The 20,392-nt window shown below is 45.2% G+C and overlaps 1 protein-coding gene and 1 pseudogene across 2 annotated transcripts in view; both read left to right on the forward strand.

The window, feature by feature from the left end:
- Positions 1-13,595, forward strand: part of HCK (HCK proto-oncogene, Src family tyrosine kinase) — a 37,897-nt gene extending 24,302 nt beyond the window's left edge. For both annotated transcript variants that reach the window (XM_063094836.1, XM_063094839.1), the window contains exons 7-13: positions 615-764; positions 1,115-1,267; positions 2,700-2,879; positions 3,653-3,729; positions 8,147-8,300; positions 10,568-10,699; positions 13,393-13,595. In XM_063094836.1, the coding sequence (XP_062950906.1) occupies positions 615-764; positions 1,115-1,267; positions 2,700-2,879; positions 3,653-3,729; positions 8,147-8,300; positions 10,568-10,699; positions 13,393-13,595 (1,049 nt within the window). The remainder of the gene's footprint in view (positions 1-614; positions 765-1,114; positions 1,268-2,699; positions 2,880-3,652; positions 3,730-8,146; positions 8,301-10,567; positions 10,700-13,392) is intronic.
- A 6,674-nt stretch (positions 13,596-20,269) lies between these two features.
- On the forward strand, positions 20,270-20,355 carry LOC134365982 (small nucleolar RNA U13; annotated as a pseudogene).
- Positions 20,356-20,392: the final 37 nt, after the last annotated feature.

The raw sequence follows: 20,392 nt of genomic DNA on the forward strand, positions 1-20,392 counted from the left end.
CACCTGCAAAGTTCCTTTTACCAAGTAAACCAACGTATTCCCAGGTCCCAGGGATTAGGGCATGAACATCTTGGGGGACCATTATTCAGACTACCGCAACATGTTCACATTTCAACAATTTTGAACTACATTTTTTTAAAAAATCTTTTTGTTTGTTTCTGAGTAGTCCGGCATTTTACCAAACTGGGATGGTATCTTGCCTTTTTGCTAGATACATAGATGATAGACAGATAGGTAGATAAGAACTAATAATGAAGATGATGATGATAACCAACATTTACCAAAGTTAGGTCCCAAGTACCTTACAAGCATTACTTCTTTTAATCGTCAGGCAGTGTGATGATGTAGGGAGGCATGATGACTATTCTGATTTTACAGATGAGGAAACTGAGGCACGGAGATGTGATGTAGTCACTTGCCCAATGTAGACGTGGCAGAGCCTGGATGAACACCCAGGTCTTCTGACTCGACAGCCCACTCTTACCCTCGTGTGCTCCTCCTGCCCAGGTGCCAGGACAGTGCCAATGGTGGCCTTATGGGGCTATCAGGGTGCTGACATGAGGCAGCAGGACTCTGAGGAGACATTCTGAGAGGTTTCTCTCTGGCCAATGCAGGGAGCTACTCTTTGTCAGTTCGAGACTACGACCCCCAGCAAGGAGATTTAGTGAAGCATTACAAGATCCGGACCCTAGACAACGGGGGCTTCTACATCTCCCCGCGGAGCACCTTCAGCACCCTGCAGGAGCTGGTGGCCCACTACAAGAGTGAGTCCTGCCCCTGGCCGCAAGCCCATCGAGATGGGCCTGTCTCCAGGGAATCCCAGTCACAGTGCACTGAGGCCTCTGAGGCCTGCTGAGCCCTTCCTTACCCTCCCCAGACAAACAGGTGCTGCGGGTTTTCCTGAAGGCTTAGGCCTGTTGAGCAGGAGGGTGGATGTGGCCTTGATGTGGAGGTGGCATCCCATCATTCTCTGCTGTCTTGGGAATGGCCCTGATGGTGGCAATAGTGTAGAACAGTGGCCACATGGAGTGGACCAGATGGAGAGGCCTTCAAGAGGAAGCCTCTGGCTGTCTCGGAGATCGTTGCCCCCAAGTGACCAGGGACTCTGTTCCAGAGGGGAGCGATGGGCTCTGCCAGAAGTTGTCGGTGCCCTGCGTGTCCTCCAAGCCCCAGAAGCCATGGGAGAAAGATGCCTGGGAGATCCCTCGGGAGTCCCTCAAGCTGGAGAAGAAACTTGGAGCTGGGCAGTTTGGGGAAGTCTGGATGGGTAAGGACCCAGGGCTGGAACCCATAGGGCCAGAGGGTGAAAAGGGAAGGAGGGAGGTCACTGGCTTCCAGGAATACCCTAAGGCAACGTGGGAATGCTACCCAGGGCAGAAGGGAAGATTTGAATAATAACCATAAAGAAGCAATTTTTCTGATAGCAAACCGAATTGTCCTGCTGTGTGAACACTGATTGGCCTTTGAGGCTAGGCCTGTCGGGGTCGAAACTTCCTTCCGGGAAGCAGGAGTCCTGGATGAGGGATCCCCTCCCTCATATGGAGATGGGACAGTCTACCAGGTTGGGGTTGATGAAAAGTTAGCCAGGAAATGCAGCTTGTAGATTTCGGGGTGAGTCCAATGCTGGCAACAGATGACCAAGCTATTCTGAACACCTGCTGTGTGCCCAGCACTGAACCAGGACATGGTGGGGCACCAAAAAGACACATTCCACCCCTGCCATCCTCCCCGCAATAACGAGAACAGCAGTGTCTGCTTTGCAGGATTGTGGGGTAGACACAATGGCTGGCCCAGTGCCCGGTGCATCCCTCTGTGTTAACACTCCGCTTTGTTCCAAATGGGAGTGAAGGCATCTTACAGAGATGCAAATGACTCAGCCAGATAAAATATGTTTTAAATCCACGTATTTCAACTACATTTATCAAGAGCTTACTATGTGCCAGGAACTGAATAAAAGAATATGTGGTGAGGAAGGTAAGACAGATCTGAGTGGTGGGATTGGAAAACAAAAAATATTAGATAAGGCCCTAGACTCAGTACAGCAAGGCCACATATCTGGATCAGAGCTTCCAGGAATGGAAACCCAAGAAATTATGAGAGGGACAAGACCCACAGAAAGGCGGGGCAAGGTGGGGTGAGGGAACAGCATGTACTAAGCCCCTATGGTGGGAGGGGGAGTTGGGTACTTGAGGGACTGAGTGACACGCAGGATGGTTGTTGCATAAAAGGCAAGGGGGAGTTTAGTAGATGATGAGGCTGGAGAGATGGGCAGGGCCCTATGGGGCATAGTGAGTCTGGTATTTTTATCAAGAGCAGTGTTAAGATTAAAGAGGAGTATGTGTGTATGTGTGTGTGAGCGACATGATCTGAACAGTATTTTGAAGTTATTTTTTAATCCTTGCAACCCTTCAAAAAGAGTGTGTATCATTTCCACTTTGCAGATGAGGAAACCACAGTTCAGAGGTTAAGTGACTTACCCAAGTGCACACAGCTAGGAAGTAGTGACCCAGCCATCCAACCCACATCTGTCTGATGAGGGAACAGCATGTACTAAGCCCCTGCCTCCCCTTCCCTCTCTAAGGGTTGAGATTGCCAGGGAAGGCTTTCTGCAGGAGGCGGCTCTGTAGCTGGGCCTTCTGGGGTTGTGGGGGGAGACCAGTGGGTTCTGACCACCTTCCCTGCTCCCTGTCCCCCTCCAGCCACCTACAACAAGCACACCAAGGTGGCTGTGAAGACGATGAAGCCGGGAAGCATGTCGGTGGAGGCCTTCCTGGCAGAGGCCAACCTGATGAAAACTCTTCAGCATGACAAGCTGGTGAAACTGCATGCAGTGGTCACAGAGGAGCCCATCTACATCATCACAGAGTTCATGGCCAAAGGTGCCGCGTGCTGGGGGGCTGGGGATGCGGGCTGGGGATGCAGTCTGTGGCCCACACTGGACAATTGCAGACCCAAGGGTGGCTTTGGCATGGTTCTTGCCCTCAAGATGCCCCCAGTCTGGTTCTCCTAACTAGTACTAATTGAGTACCTTAATATGCAACAATCCAGCCCTCCTTGTTAATGGGGTGAAATCATGTTAAGGGACCATCAGGGGAGAGGAGTGGACCAGAAACACCCTGGATAATGGGAGAAGAGGCTCATGGTTCCTTATGGGTTCCCTGTGAGCCTTCGAGGCTAGGTGACTCTCCCCCTCATCAGCCACCTTCCCTGCATGTGCCAATGCTCTAGGAAGGAGAGTTGGCAAAGCATCAGCTCCAGGCTAACCCCGACCCTGCCACAATTCCGGATTTCTCTGGGATGATTTTTTAGGCCCCCATTTCATTAACATTTTTAATCCCTGCCCATTTTTGAATAGACAGAAATATCTCACACAACTTCATTTAGTGTGATTTGAAATCACAAAACTGTTTTCATTTTCTAAACACACAATGATGCCAGCCTTATAAAACCATGACCCCAGTCATCCAGGCTCAGAAAGCTGTCTCAGTCAAAGAACCCATCTAACAATCTAAAAATCATTTTTAAAAAACTCAAATTCTCTTTCTCAAACACTAGAAATGGTAAACAAATATTTTTATTTAAATCCATTACCATGAAAAATTTTAACTATACACTGAAGTAGTAAGAGTGTTACTTCCCCTCCTCCCCACAGGAAGCCTGCTGGACTTTTTGAAAAGTGGAGAAGGCAGCAAGCAGCCCTTGCCAAAACTCATTGACTTCTCAGCCCAGGTGGGAGCCTAACGGGGAGGTGGGGGGCAGGAATTCAATTATTTATTCAACTAATATTTATTGACCGCATACTATAATAATAATCATCATCATAGGTAACATTTATTGAGTGTTCAGTGTAATCATACACTTTTTGTGCATACTTTATATATACTAGCTCATTTCATGCTCACATCGACCATACAGGCTGGGATTTGTTATCTGTTCTTATGTACAAACCACGCCAGAGCTTAGTAGCTCGACACATCATTATTTCTCATGAGTCTGTGGGTTGACTGGGGTTGGCTGAGTGCTTCTGCTCCACATGGTGAAGTGGGGTGATTCGGGTGCATTCAGCTGAGCACCTTCCTGAGGCTAGAATGTCCAACGTGATGTCCCTTTCTCTAGGGTCCATCACCATGTGGCATCTCAGCACTCAGTAGTCCAACCAGAGCTTCTTTCCAGCAGAGACTAGGTGCCAAGAGGGCATTCCAAGGGGCCTAGCCCTAATGTGCAAGCACTAATTAAGCCTCTGTTTGCATCATGCTTGTGAATGTCCCACTGGCCAAAGCAAGTCACACGGCCAAGCCCAGAGTCAGAGTGGGAGGGAACTGCACAAGAGCATGAACCCAGGAGGCATGGTTCATTGGGGGCCCCCAATGTAACAGTCTGGCCATAGTAGGTAATTGCTGTCCCATTTTACAGAATAGAAAATTGAGGAATAGAGAAGAAAGTAAATAAAGACAAGGAAACTGAGGCCCAATGATGTTAAGTAGCTTGCCTAAGTTACTGTGCTAATTATGAGGGCTACAGCAGTGAACAAAATGGAAAATCTTGCTGTCCTCACAGAGTTTGCAGTCCAGATGGAGAGACAGGTATTAAACAACTGAATCTCTTAGAGAGCCATGACCCAAGAGGTCCTGATGCAGTCAAAAGAGCACAGGGTCCAGCAGAGTAAATAATGAATGCAATTTGCGGAAACACTTCCTCAAACCTCATTTTCTCTCTTCTTCACCTCACCCCCTGCAGCTGGTCTCACCTCCAGCTGGAGTGTTTTTTAATTTCCATTCTCTCTCGGGCTCTTTCCTGTCTGTGTGAAAACAGGCAAGGACGGGGTGCTCTCGGAGTACATAGCTGGAGCATTTAGTCTGGTCCAGGAGCAATCAGAGAAGGCTTCCCAGACGAGGTGGCCTCTAGGCTGAGTCCCTGAAGGATGAGTAGAAATTCAGCAGATGAAGAGGAGTGGGAAGGGTGTTCTAGACAGAAGAAACAAAAGCCCAGAGAGGAAAACAAAGGAGCTCTGCCTGGTCAGTTGGAGCCAGAGGTGACGTGGATGAAGGGAGTGTGGTTTGCAGACTGATGGGAGTGGAAGGAGATGGGCCTATGGCTGGAGATGCCAGGGGCAGAGTTCGTTTGAGTATGCAAATTCCGGGGACCCAGAGGCCACCACAAGGTAAAACAAAAAGTTCTACTTTCAGAGCCTGGGATGCCAGAGGCATAGGGAAATCAAGGCCTGGCATTTTCGTTGCAATGGGCCCTGTCGTCTGAGAAACAATAGCCTGGTCTGTTGCTAAAGTAATACCCTCAAACCTGCAGAAACCTTGCTGGGCAGGGTCACAAACTGGAGCAAGAGCCACCACAGATGGAAAGACAAATCAAGGGAGGGACGGAGGTTCTGGGCCTTTGTATATCCAGAAGTAGAGGTAGACTCAGAGCCCAGGGACAGGTAGGAGCCTACCTGGGGACCTGGTCTTCGCCTCCAGTCCTATAGAGGCAGCCCTGTAACCAACTGGCTGTTGCCCTCTGACCCACTTTGGGTCTCAGTCTCTTCATTTGTCAAATGAGGGAACTGGATCACACCTATGGTTTTCAATTTCGAAAACTTTTTTTAGTCACAACTCTGTTGTTCAAATGAAATTTTATACCGAAGCTGAATATATAAAAATAGGACAACACAAAGCCACTCTGATTGAAGCAGGGGGAGCCTCATACATGGCCTTTCTTTTGTCCCGCCACTTCAGACAACCTTGAGGCATCAGTAGGATTCAGTTCGAAGAGCCCCGGACTGGAATATGAGTCCTTCCAGCTCTGATTCTGCAATTCCCTGATACTCTTGGAAGCAAACCCAAGTTTCAGTGCCTGACCTCTTGGCCACTTGCTTGGTGGTCATGAAATCTCACCCCCTCTTGCAACCCCCAATTCTTCGACCAACACTGGACCCAGTAAACCTGTCCATTATTCATTCAGTTGACAAACCCTCCAAAAACAACACCGTAAGAATACGGGCTTAGGAGTCACACAGAGTTTTGGTTTTGGTCCCAGCTCTGCCTGTGTGGCTTTGAGCACATTGCTTAACCACTCTGAGTGCCACTTTCCCCAACAGGGATCACTGACAGTCATCGCTGAAGTGCATACTAGGTGCCAGACACTATTCGAAGTCCTTGATGAACTTAGAGGATTCATCTTCACATGACCCTTCAGAGGCAGGTGCTATTCTTGTCCCCACGTTACAGAGAAGAAAAGGGAGGCGCAGAAGGATGAAGTAGCTTGCTTGAGATCTCAGACCTATGGGGCTCTAGCTGAGCTGTTCCAACTCCAGGGCCAGTTAGCTATTGTCCTCTACTGTCTCCTAAGTGAGGTTAGTCATGCCTGCCCCACTGAGCTCATATGAAAATCAATAATACAGGAGCATCTTTCAGTGAGAATTAAAAAATGGTAACCATCAGCATTAGTGCTGCTCCATAAGAAATACAGGGTAGAAAGGTCAGGTAGAGTAACAGGTAAGTGCACGGGCCCTGAGCAGGGCTGGCAGAGTTCCTGAGCCAAGACCCTGTCTCACCCCAGGCCCCCACCCCAAATAAAATCAGAGATTCTCTTTCAAGTTTTTGTTCCAAAGTCTGGACCTTAGTTCCTACTACATGGGGTGCCCCCTGCTGTCCATTCCCTGCAAGTGCGGCTCCCATTTATCTCAAACCTTTAGCCTGCCGGTTGGTGCCTTAGTTTGGTCTGCCTGGTCAGATCCCCGCCCATCCCCGAAATAATCTCATCAGATTGCACCAGCTGCAGTCCTCCAGAGCACTGGAGTTCTGAGTTATTTAGAGGCAGCATGGGGCACTGGATTGGGAATCTGCAGACTGGTTTGAGTCTGACATTCAGAATTTTCCCGGCGATATGATCTGGAACAAGTGTCCCCTCCTCTGTAAAACAGAGATGGTGATAATTCCTACCTCAAAGTGCTTGAAGGCCAGTTTGTAAACTGTAAGCATTAATATCTGGGTATTTGAGGGTTAATCTTAAACCTCTTTTGTTCAAACCCTTGTAAGTAAAAATGTCTCTGAGGCTCGATCCCATGTCTTCCTATCAGAGGTTTCCAGGGCCCCTCCTGTAAATAAGGCTCCTCCACATGGTCTGTCTTTCACTTGGCAGCCTTGATGATCTTAACGTGCAGATCAGATCATGTCACACTCCTGCCTGTAGCCTTCTGGTATCTTCCCATTGTGCTCAGAATAAAATCCAACCTCCTCTTGAAGTCTTCTAGTATCTTCCCATCATGCTCAGAATAAAACCCAACCTCCTCTCTCGGCCTACAAGGTTGTTTGTAATCAGTGGCCTCCCTCTCACCTTCAGCTCTCTCCATTCTTCTTGTTTCACCTTCTGCTCAGTCACCCTGGCCCCTGTGCTGTTCCATCAACACCCAAGTTCGTCTCTACCTATAGGTCTTTGAACCTGATGTTCTCCCTGCCTGGAACGTTCTTATTTGACACTCTTATTATCATCATCATTCAGATCTTTGCTAAAATTTCACCTCCTCAAAGTGGGCTTCCCAGAACACCCTATCCAAAAGAGTCCTCTACACTTCAAGTCCTGTTACCCTGCTATGTCTTTTCTTTGTGGCACTTATCCCCACCTGCAGGGGCTTTGCCTGGCTCACCATCTGTTCAAGCAACATGTCTGCCACCCACAGTAAACGCAATAGCTTTTTTGTTGAATGAATAAATGAATTTTCCCTACCCAGGCTCAGGGATGAAGAAGATATAAGAGATACAGCAGAATAGGACATGAGCCTAGATTGTCTCCAGAAAGGAAATTGTGGATGAAAGCTCTTCATAGTATCCATGTGTGTGTGTGTATTTGTAGGTCCTGGAGATATAATCCCATCACTTTTTTCTTGAGAACATTTCAAAGTGTTCTCTGGAAGTCTTGGAAATCTAGAGAGGCCCCCAAATTGACCCAGGCCTTGTGGATCCCCCCAACCTCCTTGGGTAGACAGAGGAATGCGAGCCTGATCCCAGGACGCTCTCAACAAAAGAAGGGTGGGGCAGCTGGTGCAAACATTTTCCATTTTTCTCCCACTTGGAAACTCCTCTTTTGCTTTTGAGAAGGACCACCTTGGGCTGGGTCAAGTGTGAGGATGAGGGTGTCTCTGTTTTGGGTGCAGATTGCAGAAGGCATGGCGTTCATTGAGCACAGGAACTACATTCACCGAGACCTCCGAGCTGCCAACATCTTGGTCTCTGCATCCCTGGTGTGTAAGATTGCAGACTTTGGACTGGCGCGGATTATCGAGGACAACGAGTACACAGCTCGGGAAGGTAGGGGATGCTGCCAAGTGGGCCCATGGTGCCCACTTGGATGGGTCATGAGTGTTGAGAGTTGACACCTGTGAGAGTGATTGGTAAAATGCAGGGATCTATCCCTATGTTAGCCATGCATGATTGAGCTCAGTAAGGTCCTTCTCAATAGTGTCCTGGCTTTCAGAGTCCCGTGCAGTGACTTTGAGAAGGAAATTTCAGACCAGATTGAGAAGTACTGGTCAATTTTAGAATGAGTTAAGCAATTATATGTTGAAATCAAGGGTAGAGCAACTTTATGCATAATAGACAAAAACTGGGAAGAATCCAAACGTCCATAAACGGTAGGATGGGTGTATAAACCATGGTATAGCCATGCTATATAATACCATGTAGCAATGAAAAAACACATACCAATGCTATATGCAACAAAGTAGGTGACTCTCACAGACATAGTGTCAAAATGAAAGATATTGGATTAAAAAGCATAGATGCCAAATGGTTCCACATATATGAAATTCAAAAACAGATAAAACTTGTATATGAACGTTCATAGCAGCATTATTGTTATAGCCAAAAGTGGAAACAACCCAAATATCCATCAACTGAGGAACAGGTCAACAAAATGTGGTATATCCATACTACGGAATATTATTCAGCCACAAAATGGAGTGAAGTACTGATACATGCTATGACACGGATAAACCTTGAAAACCTCATGTTAAGTGGAAGACAGACACAAAGACAACATATTGCATGATTTCAGTGAAAGACAGACACAAAGACAACATATTGTATCATTTCATTTCTATGAAATGTCCAGAATAGGCAAATCTAAAGAGACGGAAAGTAGATTAGTAGTTGCCTAAGGCTGGGGTGGGGAGTTAAGGAGAAATAAGTAACTGCTATGGGTTTTTTGGAGGGATGTAATGAAAATATCCTAAAATTCACAAATATGTAAATATTCTAAAATGCTATTGAATTGTACACTTTAAACGGGTGAATTTTATGGTCTATGAATTATATCTCGATAAAGCTGTTAAAAGAAAAAAATAAGCAAAATTCATTTATGGCGCAGAATAGCAGTTACCTGGAGGGGAAGGTATTAACTGGAGAGGGCAGGAAGGCTCTTTCTGAAATGCTGAAAATGTTCTATATCTTGATGCAGTGCTACTTACAAGGGTTTATACATATATAAAAATGCATCAAGTTGTTTTTTTTTTTTTTTTTTTTTTTTTAAAGATGACTGGTAAGGGGATCTCAACCCTTGACTTGGTGTTGTCAGCACCACACTCACCCAGTGAGCTAACCGGCCATCCCTATATATAGGGATCCGAACCCATGGCCTTAGTGTTATCAGCACCACACTCTCCCAAGTGAGCCACGGACCAGCCCTAAAAATGCATCAAGTTGTACATTAAAGATCTGTGCACTTTATGCCGTGTTAGTTATGACTCAATAAAAAAATGTTAAACTAAGGGTAACCACTTACAGAATAAAAGTAGAATGTACAATTTCTAAACCAGGAGAGGATAAGCAGAAAAAAGAAAAGAAAAGAAAACTCTCCAGATCCAAAGGAAGGAAGGGGGCTGGCCGATTAGGTCACAAGGGTTCGGATCCCCGTACCAGCCAGCCACCAAAAAAATTAAAAAGCTAAAGGGAAGGAGGAAAACACACACAGACACACACACTCACAGAGCATTTTCAAAGCTTGACTGTACTCAGTCATAAAGCAGGTCTCACCAAATTCCAGAGAACATGACCCTATAGACCACATTCACCAATCATAATATAATTAACATAAACACTAGCAATAGGTTAACTAAACCCATCTCAGACCAGGTGGAAGGAGGAGACACCCAGTGACTGATGGAAACCTCAGAGGCTGAGAGCCAAAATCCATTGCCAGAAGTGAGGGGACTGAGGCATCAGCTGCGACTTAGACTCAAGGCCACCCAAAGTCCTTCTGTCCCCAAAGATTCTGTGACCTCTAGACTCCACTCTTTGGAGTTAAAGTTCACTGTTATCAGCTGAATCAATGAGGTGTCCTCCGGAGAGTGAGCTCCACACCACACTGGCCCCTCTGCCCCTCCTCCTCACTTTAGCCCTCTGTCCTGAGGATGGATGTCCCTTCATTCCACAGGGAGGCCACGTTGCAGGGGAATCACAGTTCTGTAGGGGGCAGAAGTTGGTGGCTGTTGCCCCTGTCCTGTGCCCTGGCCCCAGCAGAGACCCAGCCCTGACCACTTCGCAGATTCCCCCTGACTCTGCTCTACCCAACCCTGCAGGGGCCAAGTTCCCCATCAAGTGGACAGCTCCTGAAGCCATCAACTTTGGCTCCTTCACCATCAAGTCAGATGTCTGGTCCTTTGGTATCCTGCTGACAGAGATCATCACCTACGGCCGGGTCCCTTACCCAGGTGGGAAAGGGGACATCAGCGTGGGGCTGCTTCCAGAATCCAGCATGGCAGTATTTCCATTCAAACTGAGTTCTTGATCCTTATCCCCAACCTTCCCTCACCTTTCCCATCTCAGTTAAAGGCACCACCCAACTTCTTAAGCCTGAAATCTGGGAGCTTCATTGGCCCTTTCTTCTCTCTCATCACTTACACATCCAAGCAGTCACAAGGTTCTTGGCCATTCAACTCCAAAACACATCCCAATTCTGCCCACTCCTAACTCCACAGTCTCCGCTCGCAGCCAGACCAACAACATCTCCTAATCAGTCTCACTGTTTTCTCTTCCCTCTCTCCTGCAGGCTATTGTCCACTTGTAGCCAGAGGGATTTTTCTAAACTTTGAATCAGATCTTGTCTTCTCCACTTCTAACTCTTCAATGGTCTCCCATTACAATTAGGACAAAATTCAAAACTCCTAGTATGGCCTGCAGGTCCTCCATGATCTAGCCCCTACCTACTTATCCAACTTCCTCTCATGCTGCACCCCACCACCCAGGCATCAAAAGAACCATACATCTGCCCCATGATCCTCTTTCATAATACCCTATACTGTTTCGTTCATAGCATTCATCGCAATTAATAACTATGTATTTGTTTAATATTTTCTCCGTTAGACTCTGAACTCCTTGAGGCCAGAAATCATGTCTGTATTTCTCACTACTCTGTCTGCAGTGCCTACCTCTGTGCTTAGCTCATGGTGGGTGCTTGGCAATTATTTGCTGAATGGATGAATGTATCCTCATGCCTCTGGGAAGTGCCCTATGTTGAGTAGATCATGTGGGTATACAAAGATGTGCCCAATATGTAGATTGCCTGGGACTCAGTAAATAATGTTACTCCCTGTTCCTTTTTTGGTTGAGATGTCCTTATGGTATCTGTAGCCAGAACAGTGGGAGATGGGCAAGACGGATATAGAGACCCCGACTTTTTATATAAATAGTGCTGAATTTGAATCCTGTGCCCATCAACTATTAAACTTTGAGAAATTCACTTCACTCCTCCTACCCCCATGTCTTCACCTGTAACAAATATAGGTGATGATATCTACCTTACAGAAGTGATTGTGAGGATTAGAAATAAAAGATGCAGACCCTTGTTTCATTCAACAGTATTTATTGAATTCCCACTATGTGTTAGGCACGGAGGATACAGTGAGAGACATGGTTCCTGCTAATAAGGAGTGACTGTTCATAAGGAGCTCAGGTTCTAGCCTAGGGGAACACACACTCAACAAACACTGTCAGATGGAGATCACTGCTGAGAAAACAAGGCAGCAGGTGTGAGAGGGAGCACCTGTCAGAACAGGTCATATTTGAGCTGAAAGGGAGCTGGGTGAAGATCTAGGGAAAGGGTTCCAGGTGGAAGGCACTGCTCACTCATAGGGCCTTAGGTATGTCTGAAGAATAGCAAGGAAGCCAGGTAGCTGGAGACAAGGAACTAGAGCAGGCAGTAGATGATAAGGTTGGCACGGCCAGACCAGGCAGGGCCCACGGTCATGGTGAAGAATGTGGGTGTTAGTCTAAGTGTATGGGAAGCCACTGGAGGGTTTGGGGCTCGGAGGTGGCATTATCGGCTTTCCACTTTTAAGTGGTGCTTCGGTTCAGCATGAAGAAAGGATGGGAGGGAGAGGAAACAGGATGCCAGCCCATGAGGCAGCTGTAGCAGTGGCCCAGGCAGAGGTGGGGATGGCCTGGACAAGGTGGTGGCATTGGTGACAGAGTTAAGTTGACAAATTGGTGCTGCATTTTAAAAGAAGAAAGGATATGACTTGCTGATGTGGAAGGTGAGGAAGACAGAAGCAAGGATGATTATCCTGGCTTTGATTGAGCAATGGCATGAGTAATGGTCTAGGGGTAGAAATTCAACAGTCCTGTTTTAGCCCGGTTAAATTTGAGGCGACTTATAGACATCCAAGTAAAGATGTATAAGGAAGCACTTGAATATATGAGTTTGGACTGTAACATAAAATAAGACTTAAACATAAAATTGGGGATCATAGACATTTAACAGTTGTACTTATGGGTAATTAATGTAAACTTACATTGAACAAGGAAATGGGCCCACTCATAGGGTGACAATGAATCTGACCACCTGACTGTTTTGTCTTGAGTCTACACTAGTAAAAACCAGGCAATGGGTTATATTACCCTATATCCATGAGGATGCATTAGGCTGCAAGTAACAAATTAGACTAACAGTGGCTAAAACAATAGATTATTATTCCACATCATAAGAAGTCTGGCTTGGTCAGTTCAGCAGCTCAGCAGCTTTCAGGACTCTGGGTTAGTTTCTCTGTGATCATCTTCCCCATGTGGTCACATGCTGGCTGCAGCTCCAAGTATTACATCATTTCACAGGGTCCAAAGGAAGGAAGGAAGGGTGTGTCCAAAACCTCATTTAATCAGGGAGGAAAACCTTTCCAGGGACTCTCCCAGAAGACTTTCCTGTCAGCTCCTATTGGCCAAAACTGGGCCCCAGGCCCAGGCCCTAGCTGCAAGGGAGACTGGTAAGGGTTTTTCTGGCTTTCACAATGGGAGGGGTTCAGCTCACAAGGTAAGGTAAGGAGTGGTGGCAATAGGGGAGGTCACCACGTCTGCTGCCCCTGGGCTCCCATTTCCCAGTCCCTCCCTTTTTAATTCCATGACTCCTTCTCAGGGATGTCTAACCCCGAGGTGATACGAGCATTGGAGGATGGGTACCGGATGCCTAGACCTGAGCACTGCCCTGAGGAGCTCTACAACATCATGATGCGCTGCTGGAAGAACCGCCCGGAGGAGCGGCCCACCTTCGAATACATCCAGAGTGTGCTGGACGACTTCTACACGGCCACCGAGAGCCAGTACCAACAGCAGCCATGATGGGTGGGACTAGGGCCACACCAGGAGCCCAGGCATGCCTGTGAGGTGGCTCTGGCACCATCCACTGGGGCCTGCTCACCCTTTGCACACAGAACTTGTTCCAGCCACAGTTTTCTCATCTGTCAACTGGGTGGGTTGGACTGGACAATCTCTTTTTGACTCTAGCAATCCACAATCTGCCATTCTCAGGAGACCCTAAGTTGATATTACTATTGCCTGGGGCAGTTGAATTCCAGTTACAGCTATGGTTTAGATAGGAAACTTAAAAAATAATTAGATAAATATTTATAAAAAATATGAATGCCACAGGCTTTACCAAAAGGTGGGCTTTTCTGTCCTTCCAGTTCCTGAATATCTATTTGCCTTCCTGCTAAAAGCAGGGTTCAATGCTCCAAGTTTTCTAACTGCCCTAAAATAGTTGCTGGCTGTATTAGTTTCCTATTGCTGCTGTAACAAATTACCACAAACTTGGTGACTTAAACAACACAAATATATTATCTTACCATTCCAGAGGTCAGGAGGTTGAAATGGGTGGGCAGGGCTGCATTCCTTCTGGCTCTAGGGGAGAATTTTTTTCCTGCCTTTTCCAGTTTCTAGAGGCTGCCCACATTCTTTGACCCATGGTTCCCTTCTGCACATCACTCCAAACTCTGCTTCCATCATCACACCTCCTTCTCTGACTCTGAGTCTCCTGTTTCCCTCTTTAACTTGTCAGGACCCCTGTAATTACACTGGACCCACATCAGTAATCCAGAATAATCTTTCCACCTCAGGATCCTTGATCACATTTGCAAAGTCACTTTTGCCATGGAAGGTAGCATTTTCACAGGTTCTGAGGATTATTAGGACATGGACATCTTTAGATGCCATTATTCTGCCTGCCACACTGGTGTCCAGATAATGAATGGGTTTAACCTCCAGGAAGTTGGGTCTGCCAGGATGACAGGAATGGTTTCTCATGATCTGGGGCCCTGACTCTCCTGCTAGGCCTCATTGCTATGTGAGTTAGTCAGTCTATTTCTTCCCCAGGGCTGAGGGCTGGCATTTCCCATGTCCATGTAGCCATCATTGTTAAGACGGTGTCCACCGCTGCAAGAATCCTGAGGTCTGCAGATGTGGCTGCTGAGGGGTATCTGGGACCCTGTGTGGAAAGCTCTCAGTGGAGGGGAGGGAAACTGGGCAAGGAGCAGAGGAGACAAGGAGGCAGTGGGCACTTCCAACATGTTGCCTCAACTGAAAGCTCCTGGCAGTTGCTTTTGCCCTGGGGGAAAGATAAGAAGAGATGGACAATGGCATGGGGGCAAATGATACCTTTCTATGTTGTTGCGTCCCCTGAATGATCTACATCACAGCGCCCCCTGGCTCCCATGGAATTCTACACTGAATTGCTTTTGTACCCTTGAGTAGCGCAGGGGTCTAATCTTAGGAACTGGGTATGAGAATAGTGGAAAATAAAGCCAGTATTAGCTGGTAATTTAATTTCTCTCTTACTTTCTGTTTTGGGATATGTCTTTGGGTAGCTAGAAGCAAAGCTCAGAGTCTTGTGATGGGAATGTGCCCTTGTGATTTGTGGTATGTTGGATTACTATTCAGTAATCCATAGGAGGAGCACACTTCCCTGCCCCACGGATGTTGAGCTTGGCCATGAGACTTGCTTTAGCCAATGGGATGTTAGCAGATGTGATACAAGCAGAGACTTGAAATGTGCTTGTGGGGCTGCTTCCCCTCCACTTTTCTGACCTGAAAAGAACACAGTTCAAGAAAGATGAGTGAGTGAAATGCAGAGCAGATATGGACCCACCCTGTAGGCCTGAGTCCAGCCTAGATCAACTGAACTCCAGCTGACCTGTGGACATATAAGAGAAATAAATGCTTATTATTGTAAGCCTTTGCACTCTGGGGTTATTTTATTACATAGAAGTACTATAGCCATAGCTGAGGCATGATCTTAGGAGTCGGAGCCTATTGCTATATGGACAAGGTCAAGGGGTCAATTCCTGCCCTCCTGCACTTTCAGTTTATATTGCCCTCCAAACCTTACTAGCCAACACTCTGGTTTGTCCTTCTGGTCACAGGAAAGACAGGTAAAAACATGGGGATAGACACAACACCAAAAGCATGATCCTTGAAAGAAAAAAAGTGATGCGTTGGACTTCGTTAAAATTAAAAACTCTACTCTGCAAAAGACACAGTTAAGAAAATGAAGAGACAAGCTCTGAGCTTGGAGAAAATATTCACAAAACATATATCTGATGAAGGACTGGTTCCAAAGGATAAAAAGAACTCTTAAAACTCAACAATAAGAAAACAGCAATTTTAAAACAGGCAAAAGATCTGAACAGGCACCTCACCAAAGAAGATATACAGATAACAGATAAAACATACTCAAGGGGCTGTCCAGTTTGCTCACTTGGGAGATTGTGGTGCTGGTAACACCAAGGTCAAGGATTCAGATCCCTGCACCAGCCACCTGCCAAAAGAAAAAGAAAAGATGCTCCACATCATGTCATTAGGGAAATGCAAATTGAAACGACAATGAGGGCTGACCGGTTAGCTCAGTTGGTTAGAACGTGGCCTTGTAACATCAAGGTCAAGAGTTCAGTTCCCCATAGCAGACAAACACCAAAAAAAATTGAAAAATAAATAAAACAACAATGAGATACCACTGCACACCTATTAGAATAGCCAAGATCGAAATACTGATGACACCAAATGCTGACTAGGATGTGGAACAACAGGAACTCTCAGTCATTGCTGGTAGGAATGCAAAGTTATGAAGTCACTTTCGAAAACATTTGACAGATTCTCACAAAATTAAACCTACTCCTGCCATACAATCCAGCAATTGTGCTCCTTGATATTTACCCATATGAACTGAAAACTTATGTCCACACAAAAACCTGCGCACAGATGTTTAGAGCAGCTTTATTCATAATCAATATAACTTGGAAGTAGTCAAGAGGTCCTTTAGTAGGAAAATGGACAAACAAACTATAGTACAACCGTATAATGGACTATTCGGTGCTAAAAAGAAATGACCTATCAAGCCATGAAAAGACATGGAGGAACCTTAAATGAATATCCCTCTGTGAAAGAAGCCAAGCTGAAAAGATTGCAAGCTGTATGTTTCCAACTATACAACATTCTGGAAAAGCAAAACTATGGAGACAGTAGCAAGACCAGTGATTACCAGGGGTTCGGGAGGAAGGAAGGAGGAAGGAGTAGGTGGAACATAGGGGATTTTCAGGGCAGTGAAACTATTCTGTATGATATTATGGAGATGGATACATATCATTACATACCTGTCAAAAACCATAGAATGTACAACACAAAGAGTGAACCCTAATATAAAGTATGGACTTTAACAATATATAAAAAAAGAAAAAGAAAAAAGAATGTATCACTATTGGCTCATTGATTATAACAAAGGTACCACACTAATGCAAGATGTTAATAATGGGGGACATGTAGGTGAGAGGATGAAGGAGTGTATGGGAACTCTGTACTTTCTACTCATTTTTCTGTATACCTAAAACTGCTCTTAAAAATTAAGTCTATTAATTAAAAAAATAAACCAACAAGCAAAAAATATGGAGATAAATATCGTGCCACCACTTCTATGGGAAACTGCACATATTCCTCCCCTGGAAGATAAAGGAAGGCCAGGGGAAGATGCCTGTTCTAAGGCATTAGTGACCTGCTTCAATCTGGTCTCTAGCTGCAGCTGTGAATTTCGATATAGAGAAAATATTTGTTTTGTCATTCCCCTGTGATTTGGAATAAAACTGCCTTCTTATTCCCTTACCTGGGCCCTCAGTTTTTTCATGCGTACAACCCCGTCACAGTATGTTCTGAAATAAGACTATATTAATCTGCACTCTATCTGCAGCCCTTCCCTTTGGGAAGTTGGCAGTTAGGCTAGTTGTCCCCAGATACATGCTACTCCTTCTTCTAGAGAAATAGAATTTTTATTGGGGGCCTATGGCCACCCAGAATGAAGTCTATCCTTCCCACTCTCTCTTGCAGCAAAGTGTGGCCATGTGATTAAATTCTGATCAATGGGCTCTAAGCAGAAGTGTGGTGTAGCAGTTTCCAGGAAACTTTCCTTTTTTTGAAACATAATTTATTGTGCATATTTGTGGGGTACAGAGTTGACTATGAATACTTGTGTACAATATGTGATGATCAAATCGGGATAATTAGTATATTCATCATTACAAAACATGATCATTCTTTGTGTTCCTTAACCAATTTCTCACTAACCCACCTCCCACTCCCCCTTTCCCACCTCTAGTAACCACATTTCTGTTCCTTCCTTCTGAAAATTCAACATATTACTGTGACTGCTCTTCCTTTCTTCCTTCCTTCCTTCCTTCCTTCCTTCCTTCCTTCACTTCACTCCCACTTATGAGTAAGGACATGAGGTATTTCTCTTTCTGTGTCTGGCTTATTTCACTTAACATAATTTTCTCCAAGCTCATCCATGTTGCTGTGAATGGCAGAATTTCATTCTTTTTTATGGCTGAGTGGAATTCCATTGTGTACATATACCACATTTTCTTTATCCAGTCATCCATAGATGGACATTTAGGTTGGCAGGAACTTTCTTAAAAGACAACTGGTGCAGGGCCTTTGCCCCTTATTTTTCATCTCTTCCTCTATCTTAGGAATGTGGCCTAGAATGTGCATGTGAAGACTGGCACTCTAGCTGCCATCTTGGACCCTGAGGAAGATGAATGAACTCTAAGGAGGGCAAAGCTGGATGGAGCCTGGATCTCTGATGACATTTTAGGGCATAGCCACCATCTCAGCCTGGACAGCCCTCTTCCAGACTTTTGCCTCAGAGTGTGTAGCATGCACTATCAGTGCCCATTTCATATCCATTACAGTAGGCTGGGCTTGCAGCTGCCATTTTCTGCATCACTTTTTTTCTAAAACTGCAAAAAGCCTCAGCTGACAGTGTTCCCAGAAGGGTGAAAGTGCCAAGGAATTAACACTCTCTGGGAGCAGTCCTCAACTACTGACTTTTGGGAGTTGATATATAAATACCCCAGCTCCCTTGCCCCAGGGTGGAATAACTCTGAGGTGTGTGTTTTGCACCGTTTCCCAGAATTTCCCCACAGGATTAAGCTTCAGTTACCCACAGTGGCAATTTGCTTGACAACATACCCTTTCCAAGTATAGTTCCAACATGAATGTGGGTTGATAGTTTTGTTTATATTCATGAATCACATGAAAGTGATATAATGAAGATGTATATAGCAACTTGACTCGTCAGTCAATGATCCAAGCAACTTCTTTACTGAGTAAGGTAAGAGTTTTGAATAAAGTCACATTTTTGTGCTAGTTACAATGTAACAGATAAAGACATGACACACTGTTAAGTTTTTTGCTTTTTTTTTTTTTTACTTTTTATTAAAGCAATAGATGAAGGTTTTTTCTTTTTTATTAGTATATTTATTGTTACAAATCATACTTATTCTTTATGCCCCTTATCCAATCTCTCCCCATCCCCCATCTAATAACCATAGATTTGTTCTCTCCGTCTGATTAACTTTTCCTCTGTTGGTTTGTTGCCTAGATGATCTGTCCAGCACCGAGACAGGTGAGATCAAGTTCTCCCCTATTATTGTAAATCAGATTCTTCTTCTATTACTCTGGAGTGTGCTTTGTGGAGAGAGAGAACCTCTTCTTTTTTTTTTTTTTTCCTGGTCTCTGCTGGTGCCTCTCCTTGTGTCAACGCAGTTGAGAGTCTGGCGTGCCATCTGCACAGTGGCTGTGACTGCTGCTATAGAGACTGGCTGCTTTTGTGTCAGCAGTAGCAACTGTGGTGGCTATGGTGGGCTACCTGCATGGAAATGGTGTTTTTGGTGTGCTCTTTACCTGGTTGTGCCTGGGTTTGGCTTCCCCGGGCTCAATGCCTCAGGACCCCAGCAGGCCACTATTAAGTTTAATCTGCAATATTAACATTTTTCGTCCTCCCTTTAAGTCTAGACCCAAGTTTGGCAACCTGCGTTTTGCTGGAACACAGCCACACCCATTATTTACATAATGTCTGTGGCTGCTTTTGTACTACCATGGCAGAGTTGGATCATTGCGACATAACCATATGGTTGGCAAAGCCTAAAATATTTACTATCTGGCCCTCCACGGAAAAATGTGGTCAACAAAACAAAAATTCAAGCCCTGATCTGTAGTATTTTTTTATTTTTGTGGTGGAGACATTCCCACCATGGCCAGTTTCAAGCTACCAGACAGAGCTGCATTATAGCTTTCATGGGCCTTAGGCACTTTTGCCTTTGTGGAACTCTTCCTCCATAAAATATATATTACATGTTATATTTATAAAAACATATTTATGTTAAACATAAATTATAGTTTACAGCTACATTGATATAAAAATGACTATATGAGACATGAAAATCTTTTTCAACCTAAAAGTTCATTTTTTCTTCTAATTGCAAGAGAAATTAACTTCTTTGTGACATTTTCATGGCCCCTAAAAGCACCGTGGGCTGTGGGCACTGCGCTTCCTGTGTTAAGAGATAAATTGGCACTGCTACAACTCAATGCTTCTGAGCGCAGAGCTAAGAGATGTGCAGTAGCACACCATTTAATAGTGTTTCCATTGTGCAGATAAAATAGATGTAAATAACCTCGAGGGCAGATATAATATCCTTTTGAGGGTCATAAGCGTGATGACTGGGTTTTCATGCTATTGTGTGAGATGTGCCTCCCTCGGCACATTGCCAGTCTGACATGAAGGAAAATTTTAAAAAGAGCAGATATAATAGTAA

This window comes from Cynocephalus volans, chromosome 1, assembly GCF_027409185.1.
Source record: "Cynocephalus volans isolate mCynVol1 chromosome 1, mCynVol1.pri, whole genome shotgun sequence".
Lineage (NCBI taxonomy): Eukaryota > Metazoa > Chordata > Mammalia > Dermoptera > Cynocephalidae > Cynocephalus > Cynocephalus volans.